Raw genomic sequence first — 14,939 nt, forward strand, 5'->3', positions numbered from 1 at the left:
TGCTTTCATATTCCTATTTTGTTTTCACTGAGAACCTATGAAAACAAGTTCAGATTAGAAATCAGATTAGATTTAGACAATTCTGTCAATTATGCATCTGTATAGGTAAATAATAATAAGAAAATCTAATCAAAATCTCATAAAAATTTCCCAGGAAACTAATAAAAATATGTTGCATACACAATGTAGTAATACATAAACTGTGTTATTTATATGAGCACAAAAAAATTAGTGTTCTTAAAACTTCAGATTTCATTTCACTTTTAATATTGATCATCTAATATCTGGTGCCAACCACATGACAAATTATTCTGTAGTGTTATCCAGATGGAAGATTCCTCTTCAACTGACTAAATAGGACACACACTGAAAAAGTCTGAATATTTGTCCAAATTAAACTTTTATAGCCAATTACTCTTCAAGTATTTCTATGATCCTTTGGAATAGAAATGTTAGTTTATGTGTTCAAGCACCATTGCAGAGCATAAAATTAAACTTAAATGGCAAAGATAAAATTAAAGTGACTGAAAATGCATTGATACTCCATAAAGCAAAAGATGGTCTTGGAATTTTGATAACCGCAGGAATTACAAACATACAAATAAAATATGTCAACATTTACCTGACACTCAATGTAAACCAACAGAAAATTAAACTATTGGGCTCATTCATTTGTGTAAACAAACAGTTCTCATTACAATGAGTAATATATGATCTCTAGTACATCAGCTTTTCATGAAAAGTCTGAGTTTCCCAACATATTATGACAGATGTCTTTTTTCCCCCCTGAAAGCCAATACTTTACTTCATTCACTTCTTTTACCAGTTCATTAAATGTGAACCCAAACTGTGAAAGCTCATATTTGAGTGCACCTTCTCTGATATTTTACAGAACAAATATATTAATGAGGGAACTTCAAAAGATTTTTACAAGTCCTTGCTGCATTAAAATTTGCCATAAAATGTGAAGGTGTCACAGCGACCTTCAAAGCAAACCAAGGTTTCAGCATCAAATATAGTAGGGCATTATGACAACTCCATACAGTAGTCCATTATGACAACTCCTACTGATATTAAAAATCTGTCTTAAATTTTTTCCTGTAATTGGGAAAGATAGAAATATATAAATTAGGATATAAAGCACCTTCATTTCCCTCCTAGATGGAACGGTTTTTAAAAATAGACAAAACTCTGGTGTTTTTGCAGGAAGACCATATTTCCTGTCAAATATGTTGAGCTTGAAAAAAATATTAGATAATAGCTTCCCAATTTCCTCTATGTCAAATTCAGGAAAAGAGTTAAGCACTTATTCATCATTTTGAATGCAGGTGGTAAAATACATCTGATTAGGTACAAGTATCAATTAGGAACATTCTTTCCGCTTCAAAATCCAATGCACTTAGGAGTAAAGTAATAAATTTTGGAGATGAAGCTAATCAAACAGAAAAAGATAAATCACTGTGTTGTTTTCAAAACTATCAAAAACAGGTAGTAAGATGATAATTCTGTTTGTGGTTTAGGACTAGATTGTTTGGGATTTTTTCAACACCCAACATCTTGACTATTTTTTATCCTTCTGTTGAGGTACTACTGTCATTCCTATTTTCACAAAATCTTGAGTTGAATATGAATGAAGAATTTTCTTTTTCTTTTTTCATGACAGTCTGTTCTACTTGCTTACAGATCTGGTCTTCCTTTACATGTCTTTGTAATATCCAAAAAAAATAACAGCAGTTAATAATTACACAGCACCTCTCATCTGAACAGTTTAGTGAGCGTGTTTTATGCCCATTAACTGAATAAGCTTCTTCTTATTCTGTGAGGCAGGTAATTTTCTTTCATTTCACAGACACACAGGAGTTGTCTGAATTCTTATCTGCTGTGAACTAATGCAGTTATAACTTTGTTGATGTACAACAACCGAGGTTCTAGGAAAAAAAAAAATTCTTCCCTCCTAAAATGTGAAATTAGAAGAGGAATATTGAGGCCTTCAAAATAGGAATATGAAAAATATATTTTTTCTTCTTCATGTGACTCTTTTTCCCAAAGCATATGAGCATCAAACTGCTTTACTCTGATCTTTTTTTGTCAGACATGCAGCTAACTCTTGAACTTCTTAGTATCTAAGGAATGCTAAAACTATCAACAGAAAATTTTTTTTCCTTGAAATAAAACTAATAGCATATTTACATTGCCTTGATCTACTTTTTACAACACAGTTGTCAAAAGAGGAGGGTAACTCTACCCACTAGGTAATGACAATTACTGTGTTTCAGATATCTATGGAATCATTCATTTCCTTTATGTTAAATGTCTGCCTCTCTCTTATCTTCTGTGGTGCGATCTTAGTAGTAATACCAAGAGCAGAACAAGTCACACAGAAATTACAAGCCAGATTGGGCCAGGAGGACACCTAGTTTTATATCCTTTCTCAGAGCAAAATCAATCACACTTTGAAAAAGATATGTAAACCAGGACAACTGTGATTTTTTCCCCAACTGCATTACTTCAGCTTCCACCAGTCTGTGAGACCTGAATTTCCTGAACTGTGGTTCAGTCCTACTTTCTAGTCTGGTGGATTGGTTTCTCTGTGTTGTTCTTAATTTTTCATTATTTTTTAATATACTTTTGACCCATATAATATCTTTTGGGAATAAATTACCCCAAACATTCTGCAAAAAGATAATAAGAATATCATGGAATCATAGAATCAACCAGGTTGGAAAAAACCTTTGAGGTCATCAAGTTCAGCCCTTGATCCAACACCACCATAGTTATGAGACCACGGCACTAAGTGCCACATCCAGTCTCATCTTAAAAACCTCCAAGGACAGTAAATGCACCACCTCCCTGGGCAACCCATTCCAATGTCTAATCACACTCTCTGTAAAGAATTTCTTCCTAATATCCAGCTTCAACCTCTCCTGGTAAAGCTTAAGATCATGCCCTCTTGTCCTGCTGCTGGTTGCCTGGGAGAAGAGACCGACGTAGTTGTAGAGATGTGATGAGATCTCCCCTGAGCCTCCTCTTCTCCAGGCTAAACAACTCCAGTTCCCTCAGCCTCTCCTCACAGAACTTGTACTCAAGTCCCTTCACCAGCCTTGTTGCTCTTCTCTGCACCTGCTCCAGCACCTCAATATCCTTCCTGAACTGAGGGGCCCAGAACTGGACACAGTACTCAAGGTGTGGCCTCATCAGCACTGACTACAGGGGAAGAGTCACTTGCCTGGTCCTGCTGGCCACACTGTTCCTCATACAGGCCAGAGTGCCATTGGCCTTACTGGCCACCTGGCCACACTACTGGCTCATGTTCAGCTTCCTGTCAATCCAAACTCCCAGCTCCCTCTCTGTCTGGCTGCTCTCCAGCCACTCTGTGCCCAGCCTGTAGCGCTGCATGGGGTTGTTGTGGCCAAAGTGGAGGACTCAGCACTTGGCCTTGTTGAACCTCAACCCGCTGGAATCAGACCATCTCTCCAGCTTGTCCAGGTCCCTCTGAAGAACCCTCCTGCCTTCCAGCAGATCAACGTCCCCCCAGCTTAGTGTCATCTGCAAATTTGCTGATGATGGACTCAATCCCCTCATCCAGATCATCAATAAAGATATTAAACATGACTGACCCCAACACTGATCCCTGGAGGACACCACTAGTGACCGACCACCAACTGGATGCAGCACCATTCACCACCACTCTCTGGGCCCAGCCCTCCAGCCAGTTCCTAACCCAGCAGAGAGTGCCCCTGTCCAAGCCATGGGCTGCCACATTTTTCAGGAGTATGCTGCGGGAGGCGGTGTCAAAGGCTTTGCTCAAGTCCAGATATCCTTTTGTTTTTCAACCGTGCAACTTGATAGTAACATTGCGTGCCCTTAGCTTCTATTTTTGCAAATCATGGAGTTGTCATTTCTCGCTCACATTTTCCTCTACATGTTAAATAGGTCTGTTCTGTTTCTCCTTCTGGAAGCCATAAGATCCCTTTGATCATCCCTGCTTCTGTTCTGTGTTTCATTGTATCCTTGCAGACGTATGTTTGACAGGCTTCTTCAGCTTTATTTTCCCAGAATTTTTTAAACTCTTTGCATCTAATGCTGCTCTACTTGTATGGCAGTTCCCTTCAATGAAAACGAATAAATGCCCTGCTCTTAAGGATTGCTTATGTGACCCATTGCCCCTCTGTGCTTCCTCTAAGTCTTCTCAATTAAATATAGTCTTTCTGCCATTCAAAGCCTCTAGCAATCTTCAAAGTAAGAAATTAAGTCAATGATCTGAATTCAGAACTTCCAGGTGATAGCAGAGAGCATTATCAACAAGACACTAGGCTGACTTGATAAAAGAAAACTTATACATTTTATTTCATAAGGATTTTTTACCTCCTGATGTAGGAATTCAGTTACAGCTAGCAGAAGGTTTTGTGTATTGAAACAAATGAATGAAAGCAGCAAGTGTGAGATTTGTTTCATATTTTATTGTCTTGAAACAACTGAACTCAGCTAATCAATTATTTTGTAAGAAATGATTACTGTATTTCTCTACTATTGTAGATGTGTACATCACATATGTACTATGTGATGCTTTATGAAATACCCAAGTCAGATTTTGTATGTTCCAGACATAATCCCTAGGAATTTTCTAAATCATATTTATTTCACTTTGATTTTCTTCACACTGTGAACATAAGATAAAAGAATACATTACTCTTAGGTGGTTAAATTTGGTTCCCTGGGATATCCTGTGAGCATGAGATGGATAGAGCAAATCAGCAGTATTCATCAGTCCCTTGATATTGCTGCTTAACTGACTTTCTGGCTGCTGGGAACACATCCATTCTTGATAATATGGACAAGGTTTGCTGCACCAGTCAGCGAAGTTTTTGCAGCTGTGCTTCTGTTATATTCTCTGAGTGATGGAAAAGAAGAACAAGCAGAGAATCTGTCCATGTTTCAGATACCTATAAGAAGATTTTTACCACTGTAACTAAAAGATGCAAACAGCAAATTCAGAGTTTAAGCCCCTGACTAAATATTCTGACATCCTGTTCAGTTCACATCTTTAACATTTCAACTCAGAGATGCTGTATTAATTTAGTTTTGCCTAAAGAAAATCCTCCAGCAGGCAATTTAGTTCTGATGCACAAACATCAAGAGTAAGAATTGTTCATCTACCTTCAGATAGTGCTGGCGTACATGTTTACAGCTAAACTAGTGACCCTCAAGTCCTTTTATAACAAGTAGAGAGAAATAGGCAGGTTTAGGTCATGATTAGGTCAGGAAAATCATATTCAAGGATTACCCATTTCTTTTCATTATTAAGGAGGACCAAGGGCATTCAATGAAGTTATCTACTCCGTAGATTATAGACAAGTTAGTCAGATGTTTGGTCTGATCTCTGCTACCAGATTATGACTGCATTACTTCTGTTTCTAAGATTTTGTGATGTTAAAATTATTTCTTATTTCTCATTTGAATTTATTTAGTGATGGCTGGTGTAGTTGACAAGTCTTGCCATCTTCAAGATTGAAAATACTATTTTTAATAGAATTCAGTAGAATTCAGTACTAAGCCAAACTTGTCATAAAAATCAAAGAATGAAAATGGAAAATTGGAGGTAGGAGTGGAAACAGGTTGATTCTGTTTTACCAACCGTGGAAAACTCTATTCTTCCCCTTACTCCCGCATAAGTTAGAAAATTTTTATTTCTTCTACTATAATTGAGATCTGCAAAGCTGTTGCTACTTATATTTGCTTGTTCTGTGTACTTACAGAGTCTTTCATATATATTTATTTTATTATATTGCCTCTTGATCACTGACGTAATTTTATCTAAAGATGAAGCTTGTATGCAGGTAGGGTCAAGTTTTATCAAGCTTACATATCTAAAAATACAATTTGGAGACTAAAATTCATTAAGATATTTTGCTTATTAAGCAGGGACACACACTGTGTTTAAAAGAACTGTGTGACTTTGAGAAGTTGTACTGTATCAGCTTTCTCACTATCTTCTATCAGTATTTGTCTCTATTTGTTGTAGTAACAGGTAATATCTCAAAAAGTTACATTCTGCTCAAAGGCCTTAAACCATTTTAATTGCACACTCCATCAGTGAAAAATTTTTGAGGATGTCACCAATGTATGTGTAAGCATTTATTTATATATTACTTATATGTACTACTGTGATTCTAATATATTTTTTTCTGCAGCCCAGTGAATTGTCTTGAGAACCCCTTAGGGTGCACTCCACTTTGGAGACCACCACCCCCGTGGAGAACAGTCCCTTGTAGTCAAGGACAGTGTTAGATAGAGGACTCAGGATAGGATAAAGTAACTATTTCTTCTGTTAACCTGTACTGTGAAATAAATTAAATACAAAATTACTTATTGCCAGCAACCATCTTAAAATATGAAGATCTGTAAATATTGCTAGAAAACAGTGCAAAAATACTGTGGTAGAGCCGTATATGGAGTTGTAGCTGGCATCGATAGTATTCCTGTTATTAGCTTACTGTAGTTCAGCATATGCCCTCTTTGGCTCTGACTCATGGAATCTACCAGTGGACAGTCATGTTCAGTGCTGTATGTAACTTTAATTTCTGCTAATTAAGAGTTTAGTAGAATGAGAGAAGTGGAAAAATTATTCCAGACTAGCAGCTTTGCCCATAGTATTTTATCTGCGTATTTCATCACAAACCTAGATTTTAGGCTCTTAATACACAGAGTAAATCTGTTTTCTCTCACTTAGGCCCTTCATCCAAGGAGAGGACTAATCCCTGTGCTCTCAGTGACCTCTTTACTGATGTTGTAGGCTCACAACAGGTTGCAGATGTTGTACAGCTTTAGGGCAGAAAATGATTGTTAAGGATCAGCAGGCTAATAACTTGCACTCCGTAGGGAGGAAGATGTGCTCTGCATCTTGGCAATTCTGGATGGCTTTGTTGGCCAGGTATGCATTTGTCTCTGACTCAGTCTGTATTTACTGTATCTCTTTTGCTGATTTCTGAGAGGACTTCATGGCTCTGGCGATGGAGGCCTAGGCTTCTTTGGGCACAGCACTGCAGGTGTAGACACCAAGTTGAAATAACATTTTTTCTCAGTAGTTTTCACTGACCATTAGCGCAGAGACTTCTGGATGCAGGGTGCTGGACTCCCTTGAAAGTTTAAAGTCTTTATAGGACATCTCTCCTTTGAAGGAAACTATCCCTCCCAAAGGACTGATGAGATTGTCTTTTCCTTTCAAGACTGACCAGATATCCCTTCACTTTCTTTCTCCTCTCCCCCTCCCCTTCACCTAGATGAAAGAAACGTCACAAAATATTATTTTTAATGTAGAAAATAAATTGTGGACAATTAATCTCGAAGTTGAGTAATTTTGTTTGAAAACTGCCTTAAAAAAGACTTTTTAAGAGCTTTAGCTGCACAATGTACCACTACATTATGAGTACTGAATTTCACTGAGGTTTCTGAAGGCACAGGACCCGAAGAATAAAAATTAAGGTTGTCTGCATAGAACCTCTCTGTGAAGGATAACAGAATCAACAATTTGTTGAGGTTGGAAGGGACCTCTTGAGACCACCTTGTCCAACCACCTGCTCAAGCAGAGCAGGATCACCTAGAGCAGGTTTCTCACAACCGTGCCCAGTCAGGTTCTGAAAATCCCCAAGGATTGAGACTTGACAAACCTCTCTGGACAACCTATGGCAGTGTTGGACCACCCTCATGGTGAAAAAGAGTTTTCATGTGTTCAGGTGTAAGTTCCTGGGTTTTGATTTGTGCCCATTGCCTGTCAAGGGCACCACTGAAAAATGTTTGGCTCCTCACCTCCATCCCCTCCAATCAGGTATTTACAGACATTGATAAGATCTACCCAAGCCTGCTCTTCTGCAACCTTAGATGTCCTTGGTCTCTCAGCCTTTCCTCATATGAAAGAGACCCCAGTCCCTTAATCATATTTGTGGCCCTGCACTACATTGGCTAGATCTCCTAATAACGTATCCCTTGAAAGTATGAATTTAATTAGACTAACAATGCTTTCATAACTGTGCAGGTCTACTTCTGATTTGTAATGTCTTTGACTTTTACCTCACATTCCAAGCAGTTTTTCATCCCATGTTTTTTCCACTTTCTCCAACAGTCCTAATTTTTCCAGACTGTTATAGGTTATAATCTGAAAGAGGAATTTTTCCTTCCCTGCTTCCCTGTAAGAGAAACGGAGCACCAAACAGGGAAGGGGGAAGGGAAAAGCCATTAGCCTGACAAAAGATTTAGCGAGCCTGGCTACGTTCCTGGCTAATGGCCGATTGGAAGGTTGGCTCTGCTCAGACAGGAGAGGGGCAGTTCTGCTGGGCCCTCTCTGGAGGACAGAGACAGGGTCTGTGTGCAGAGCATTTTGGAGAGAAGGCCTGGAAGCCTGTTTGCCTGACTGCCCACCCTGGCCAGCCTGGACTGCTGATTTCAGCTTGGCCTGAAAGCTGCCTCTTGGCCCCAGCCCGAATCTGCTGTGTTTCATCGGAGAGTCTCTGTGCTTGCTAGGAGAAAAAAAAGGAGCTCCTTGAGACGCCACCACCTGGGAGCCACAGTGAGTCCCTAGGGGCGAACTGCCTTCCTACTCTTTTTTTTTTCCCTCCATTTGAGGGGTGGGGGTCCCCCATCTTCCTTTCGGCTCCCCCCGTGATCTGAGACTGGCCCCAGGCCCCCTTTTTCCCCATGGTGGCCGCCGGAGCCCAGCAGTGCCCCCTGCCGACCACACCAGCGAACTGCAGGCCCTGCACCTTCAGTGACCCGGCAGCGCCCCCTACCGACCACAACAGCAAACTGCAGGCTCTGCGCCTCTGCGATCCAACAGCGCCCCTGCAGGCCACGATTAGGACTGCGCTAATAGGACAGAGACTTTGCTTTTCTAGGACCACTGTATAGTTTTGTTGTGTTCTGTTACTGCTCTTAACTGTTTTTGCTAACATACATATTTCTTTTAATAAAGGGTTGTTATCTCTTCTGTTTTCCACACTTCCTCGAGTAAAGCCCCGTAAATTTTAAATCCACAATTGCTGAGAGAGAGGAGTTTTGTTTTGTCCCATAACTCATCCTCTTTAGCAAACCTTCCAGTCTTTTCAGACTGCGACACAGACCTATGACTTAGAAACATAACTGCTTCTTGCTTTCCATCCTGACTTACTTTTTCTGTCAGCGTGTGAGGTGTTTTTAATGACTGACCTTCAGGACGTGTTTGTTTATCTGGGCATTTCATTTCGTCCTTTCTTCTGAAGTCCAATAAAAATGGCAAAGAATAAACCATGATCAGATTCACAAACAAACGAAAAATTAATGAAGTGAAAAATTTTGAAAAAAAATCCATGTATTAGTCATGTCTATGTGTAATCACCAATCACAAATCCATTGTATACCTTTAGTTCATTAAAATAAAAATTTCTTTGAAAAAATATTACCTAAAATCAGACTGTTTTTCTTGTTGCTCATTCCTTATTCATATCCCTAGTGATGAATTCAGGTAGTCTTTAAGGTGTATTGCTCAAATAGAATGCTTAAGGCATGAGGAAGACATTCTGCCCAACCTCAATTAGTTTTAGACAATTTTTCCTTACTTTAATGATATTATTGTCATGGCTACAGGGTAAAAAAACCCCAAACCATAATGACTAAAGTAATTAATGCAATAAATGTTGCAAATGTTAAGCCTTCAAAGTTAAAAATTTTCTTTTGCAAACATTCATTTCCAAAACAGGAGTAGTTTAGAGGAAAAACGTGTACATTGCCCAATGGTATCCTCATCACAATTTCAAGCCCAGAACATACGAGTATCTTCAAAATGAAGAAAACTTTTTTATTATCTAGAAATATAAACCGAAAGTACTTCACAGGGAAATCATAGAACAGAAGTTCTGCATGGACACACCTGTAAAGATAAAAAGTTGTGACAATCTTTTGAAATTTATTGCATCTTCCAGTTGTAGTCCCTCCTGTAGTGGTCTTTTCACTTCTGGTAATATGCAGATGCTAGAACATTTTCATTTTCTGCATATTTGATTTGAATATTTTATGTTCGGTGAATAAAATAGTTGATTACACTATTCACAGGTATGCAGAAGAATGGATATTTTAAAATGTGCTTCACTGATTATATTGCATTTTATTACTTTATTCTGTAATAAATTAATAAAGTTATCTTTTTGTTATTCATTTCAGACACAACGCTGTTTTTTCCATCCTTCACTGGAAATTCTTATTTGGAGCTACCTTCTCTGACATCTGTATCTGAGACCAGGACTGCATCTGGGCAGGAAACAAGCAATCTGACGACTCTGTACTTGACAGTGAAAACAACTTCTCTAAATGGCACAATCCTTTACAGTGAGTACCAATGATACTTGAAGCTAAGTATCAGTTTTAGCTCCTTCAGGTCCTTATTAACTTCAGTGTACATCAGCTGGCATTTCCTCTTCAAAAACATTCATTAAAATGCAGTAGAAGCCTTTTGGTATTCTAATGCATGATGCATTATAAAATTCTAACCATTGTTCCTTGTGTTCCTCTGGAAAGTTCTTTAATTTATGACTCATTGAGCAAAACATAACTTACAACTGAAAATGCTGCTTCCTGACAAGAAAGAACATAGTAAGCATATGACTCCAGTTGTAAGTGTTACAGCTCTAAAATACTAATGTTGAAGAAGTTTTGAACAACTTATTACAGAGAAACAGCTTCTTCAGAGTTGCGTTGAGTCTCACTTATTATAATTTTGATCCTGGTTCTGAATTCTTGATTTACAGAGCTATCTAAAGTTCTGCAATTTTGCCATATTTCACAGTATTTACTGTGATTTCACACTTAGGAGGATTCTTTTGTGGTCCCCAGAGAGTTAATTCCAGACCTGGAAGTATGCCTGTTAATACTACATAAAAAAGTTGCTTCTTGCCTGCATGTTTCATTCCTCACTTAGACAGAAGTATGATTGTCACTAGTCAGCAAGAAAAAACAGCCTTCTCTGCTAGTTGAGTATTTTATTGTATATTTTATCTTGCAATTTCTGTCTAAATAGAAAACATGGAAAGTGAGGCGATTTCTTCCTGAACCCAAGAAGAAATAGAAAAATATATTTATTTGATAAATTTTCTCCAGATAGGCAAAATCATTAGGAGCATTCTCAGTTCACTGCTGCTTCCTAGGGTTTCTCTACATAAAGAAACCTTATTGATATAACAAAAATCATTTTGATAATTTTTGTTTGTTTTACACTAATATGGAAGTAATATATGTGAATTCACCTGCAATATATACATATCTGAAAGCCAGGGTTAAAAGTAATATAAGCTTCATGGCATTATTTAGTTATGCCTTTTATTATTATTTGTATTACATTTAATTTAGATGTGAAACACTGTTCCCCCAGATTGAACATTTATGTTTACTGCTTTTCAAAATGGTATCTCAAGTCCTTGTGTGTTATAGCTGGGCTGTTGCTGCAGCTGCCTAAGCTACAGTGCTGCAGACTTTGCTAAGAATCATGGTTATGTGGCAGTTCTTTACGTTGAAGTGTTTTGTACTTGTTAGTTATTTCAACTTCAAGAGGAGTTATTCACCCTTGAAGAAGAATCCAAGGAAGGTCACTGGAAGTACTTTGAATATATTTGGCATGTAGTGATTTTGTTTGTCTCATCAGTGCAAAGTAATTGGCTTTCAACCAAAATTAAAGCTTGCTATCTACACGTAAGCCCTAAGTAAGCATCTCTGTGAAAAAAAAAAACAACTCCATTTTCTTTTCTAGATCATGTAGATCTAGAAGAGAACCTGCATGCAACCTAATAGCGGTTCAGCTATTTTGTGGAAATAGCCTGTGGAAAATCATTAATATGGTATTTTTGAGGTATTTGCAGAGATTTTGTTACAGTAGTATTTGAGAACTTCACATTGCTTAGAACATTTGTCTTTCCACTTTCTGGAAAGATAGAATGGTATTAGTGGAGAACCATGCAGGTTTTACTTTCCATTTACTCGCATCTGAGACTTCCATGGGCAGTGTCACAGCTCCCTTCTTGTCCTTTCCTGAACCCAGAGAGAAGGAAGAAGGGAGTATAAGGATGAGTGGTATGAGTTCAGTTATCACCCTAACACTGAGCTTAGGTAGCTCCAGGACCTTGGGATAATTTTTACGCGTTTTCAAACAGTTGTTTCACTCACTTTTGCTTCATTGGTTCCCAGTAGCACACCATACTTACATTCCCATTCCCTTTGTTATCCCTAAAATAGGACTTTAACTAACTTGAAAAACTCCACTTTTTTGGTGACCAATAGGTTTTCTACTAAGCTTAGATTTCTGTTAAGCTAAAAAAAAAAAAAAGTAAAATTGGATCTCTTGCTGGCTGTGGAACACAAACGCAAAAAGTAATGGATGACTGCATATCTTATAGAACTCTATTAGCTCTATAACAACATTAGTTGCTATTTAGTTTAACAGTTCTACTTAGACTTTATCAGGCTCTGTTCCCCAGCTTCTTTTCCTTTTTTTTTACTGTTTCTTTTTTTGTTTTATGTCTCTCTGCTAATTAGATACCTTTCCAAATGATAAAAATATTTGTCATGATTGTCCATATCAGTATTCTTATTTAGTTTTACATAAATTTAAAATACAATATTAGAAAAATTCATAAATAAAAATCTCTAGTGTTTTATGAATGAACACTGTCTATGCAGACTATCTGGAATTTTTTAATTATTTTAATTATTTCTGTACGCAGGCCTCAAACTCTTCTGTCAGATAAGTATATCCTTTGCAAGTTTCCTCATATGCTCCCTCTGTTCTTCTTTCATCTCCATTTTTTGCTCCTTGCTCTGTCTTTCATTTTCCCTTCTAACGACTTCAAAAGAGGAGCTGCTGTTGTCAGCTGTTCTCTTTCTAATAGTAGTACAACTTGTGCTTCTACTGCTGCTTTTTTGAAGCTATGTTACCATCAAACATCTGAGGAATGAACTGTCAGCAGAAAGTAACTTGAGGCTTGTGCACTCACTAGGTACAAGAACTGCAGAATTAAAAACATTAGTATTCCCAAAATTTTCATATTCTGTTAATATATGCATGTTAACAATAGCTTCATAATTAAGGTTACAATAAGTTTTAGACATTCATAAATAAAAAATCTTTTTTGTCAAAATAATTTTTTTAATAGGAAGAATATCACAGTGATCTGCTTCTTTCAGATGTATTTTACTAGAAAATAGTTACAGATTTTATTACTTTTTTTAAAATTAGTCCACCTTCAGATTATACATTTTACAAACACACCTGTTACTATCAGACGGTGATGAGGCTACATCTGTTTCTCTGGAAGATAACTAGTAAACATTTAATTACAATGAGAAATCTCAGACAAGATGCTATTGATATACAAATAGATTTGCACAAGAAGATTATTAAAGTCAGAATCATAAAATAAAAATTAGTGAATGCTCTAAAATTTCAATGCATTGTTGAAATACATTTTAGCACTTAGTGCAAATATATATATATTCAAATATATATAAGAAAAACAAAATACATATATAGAGAAAAGAAGCCTACTTAACAGGCCAACCAATGGGCAGAGTATGAGAATCAGCAAATGTGCTAGGCGTTTCACTTTACTAAATCACACCATATTGTTGTTGAAAATAATTTTTCTCTATGATACCTTTATTAGCAAGGATTTTATCAATGTTTGGTTGAAAGTAACGAATACCAAGGACTAACTGTTATTTGCAGAGGTAGCCAAAAATAGATTTCCTGTTAGAAACATGGGGAAAGAGATAAGATACTATAGAATCATAGAATCTTGAATATGATTTATAGAAAATTACTTTATATATCAGAGGCAAAGAAGCCAATGCAATAGGAGTGGCTTTGCACATTATTTTTAGTAGATTATAAACCATCATCTGTTTTAATATAAAGAAAAATATACTTCTAATGTTTTCATTATTTCAGTATGTATTTAAGAAACCTATTAATGATAACAGTCAACGGACTAAAACTATCTGGCCTTTTTGCAGTTACTTTACGTTTAAATTGTTGGTAGAATGTGAGACGATTTCTGTTTAGATATGTCAGGAGAAAATGTTTTAATATATACACAATTATTACATTTGTGCCAATAAAGATTAGCCATCATTTGAGAACTATTTACTCGTGGAACATAGTATGCATTCATACACTCTTCATTCTATTCCTTAATGATTTTACTTGTTTGCATGATTTAATTTCATCAACATGTCAAAACAAATTGTGATATTTAGCCACAAAGCACCATAAATTGTAAGTGGTCATAAAAACCTGATGAACACTAAAGTTTTACTTCGTCATTTTCACTTTTAATAGAGTCGGCACAATGCTGCTCACAATCCCTTCAAGGACAGATTGTTTAACTTCTACTATATATGGTAGTCTATAACTTCTGACAGTTGGATTTCAGATATCACGGCCCAGGTTTATAGCATTCCTTGAGGACAACATTTTCATAAATTGTGCTCCTAAATTATTTCCTGTGTGCTCAGAAGCTCTGCTCTCCAGATCTACCCATATTCTACCTCCTTTCTGAAACTAAAGATGGGCACTACAGCCATTTCAGTTGTAGTTTATTTGTCTCTTATTTCAGCTGGCATTCTCAAGTAGAACGTTTAACAATATCCCTCCTCCATGTCAAAATATATTTTTGCTTAATAAAGCATCACCCCATAGTTTAACGGGAATTTAAATCTGGTTCTTAGATAGGCAGTCATTTGAAGCCAGTGACCACTTGCCTGTCATCACACAACTACAAAAATAGCCTACCACCTTGCAGTTTTCTGTGAAAGGATGATTGCTGAGATCTGGTTTCTTTGACATAATCTCTGCTAAGGTCAATATATGTTACCCCTGATATTCAACAAGATTTTTTTCTCAGATGGTTCCTGATCTCTGTCAGTTC

At 37.0% G+C, this 14,939-nt stretch overlaps 1 protein-coding gene across 1 annotated transcript in view; it reads left to right on the forward strand.

The window, feature by feature from the left end:
* EYS (eyes shut homolog) overlaps positions 1 to 14,939 on the forward strand; it is an 868,863-nt gene that overhangs the window by 701,866 nt on the left and 152,058 nt on the right. The window contains exon 38 of the mRNA XM_027698171.1: positions 10,189 to 10,353. Within this exon, the coding sequence (XP_027553972.1) occupies positions 10,189 to 10,353 (165 nt within the window). The remainder of the gene's footprint in view (positions 1 to 10,188; positions 10,354 to 14,939) is intronic.

This window comes from Neopelma chrysocephalum, unplaced genomic scaffold, assembly GCF_003984885.1.
Source record: "Neopelma chrysocephalum unplaced genomic scaffold, ASM398488v2 Primary Assembly neopelma1_23b, whole genome shotgun sequence".
Lineage (NCBI taxonomy): Eukaryota > Metazoa > Chordata > Aves > Passeriformes > Pipridae > Neopelma > Neopelma chrysocephalum.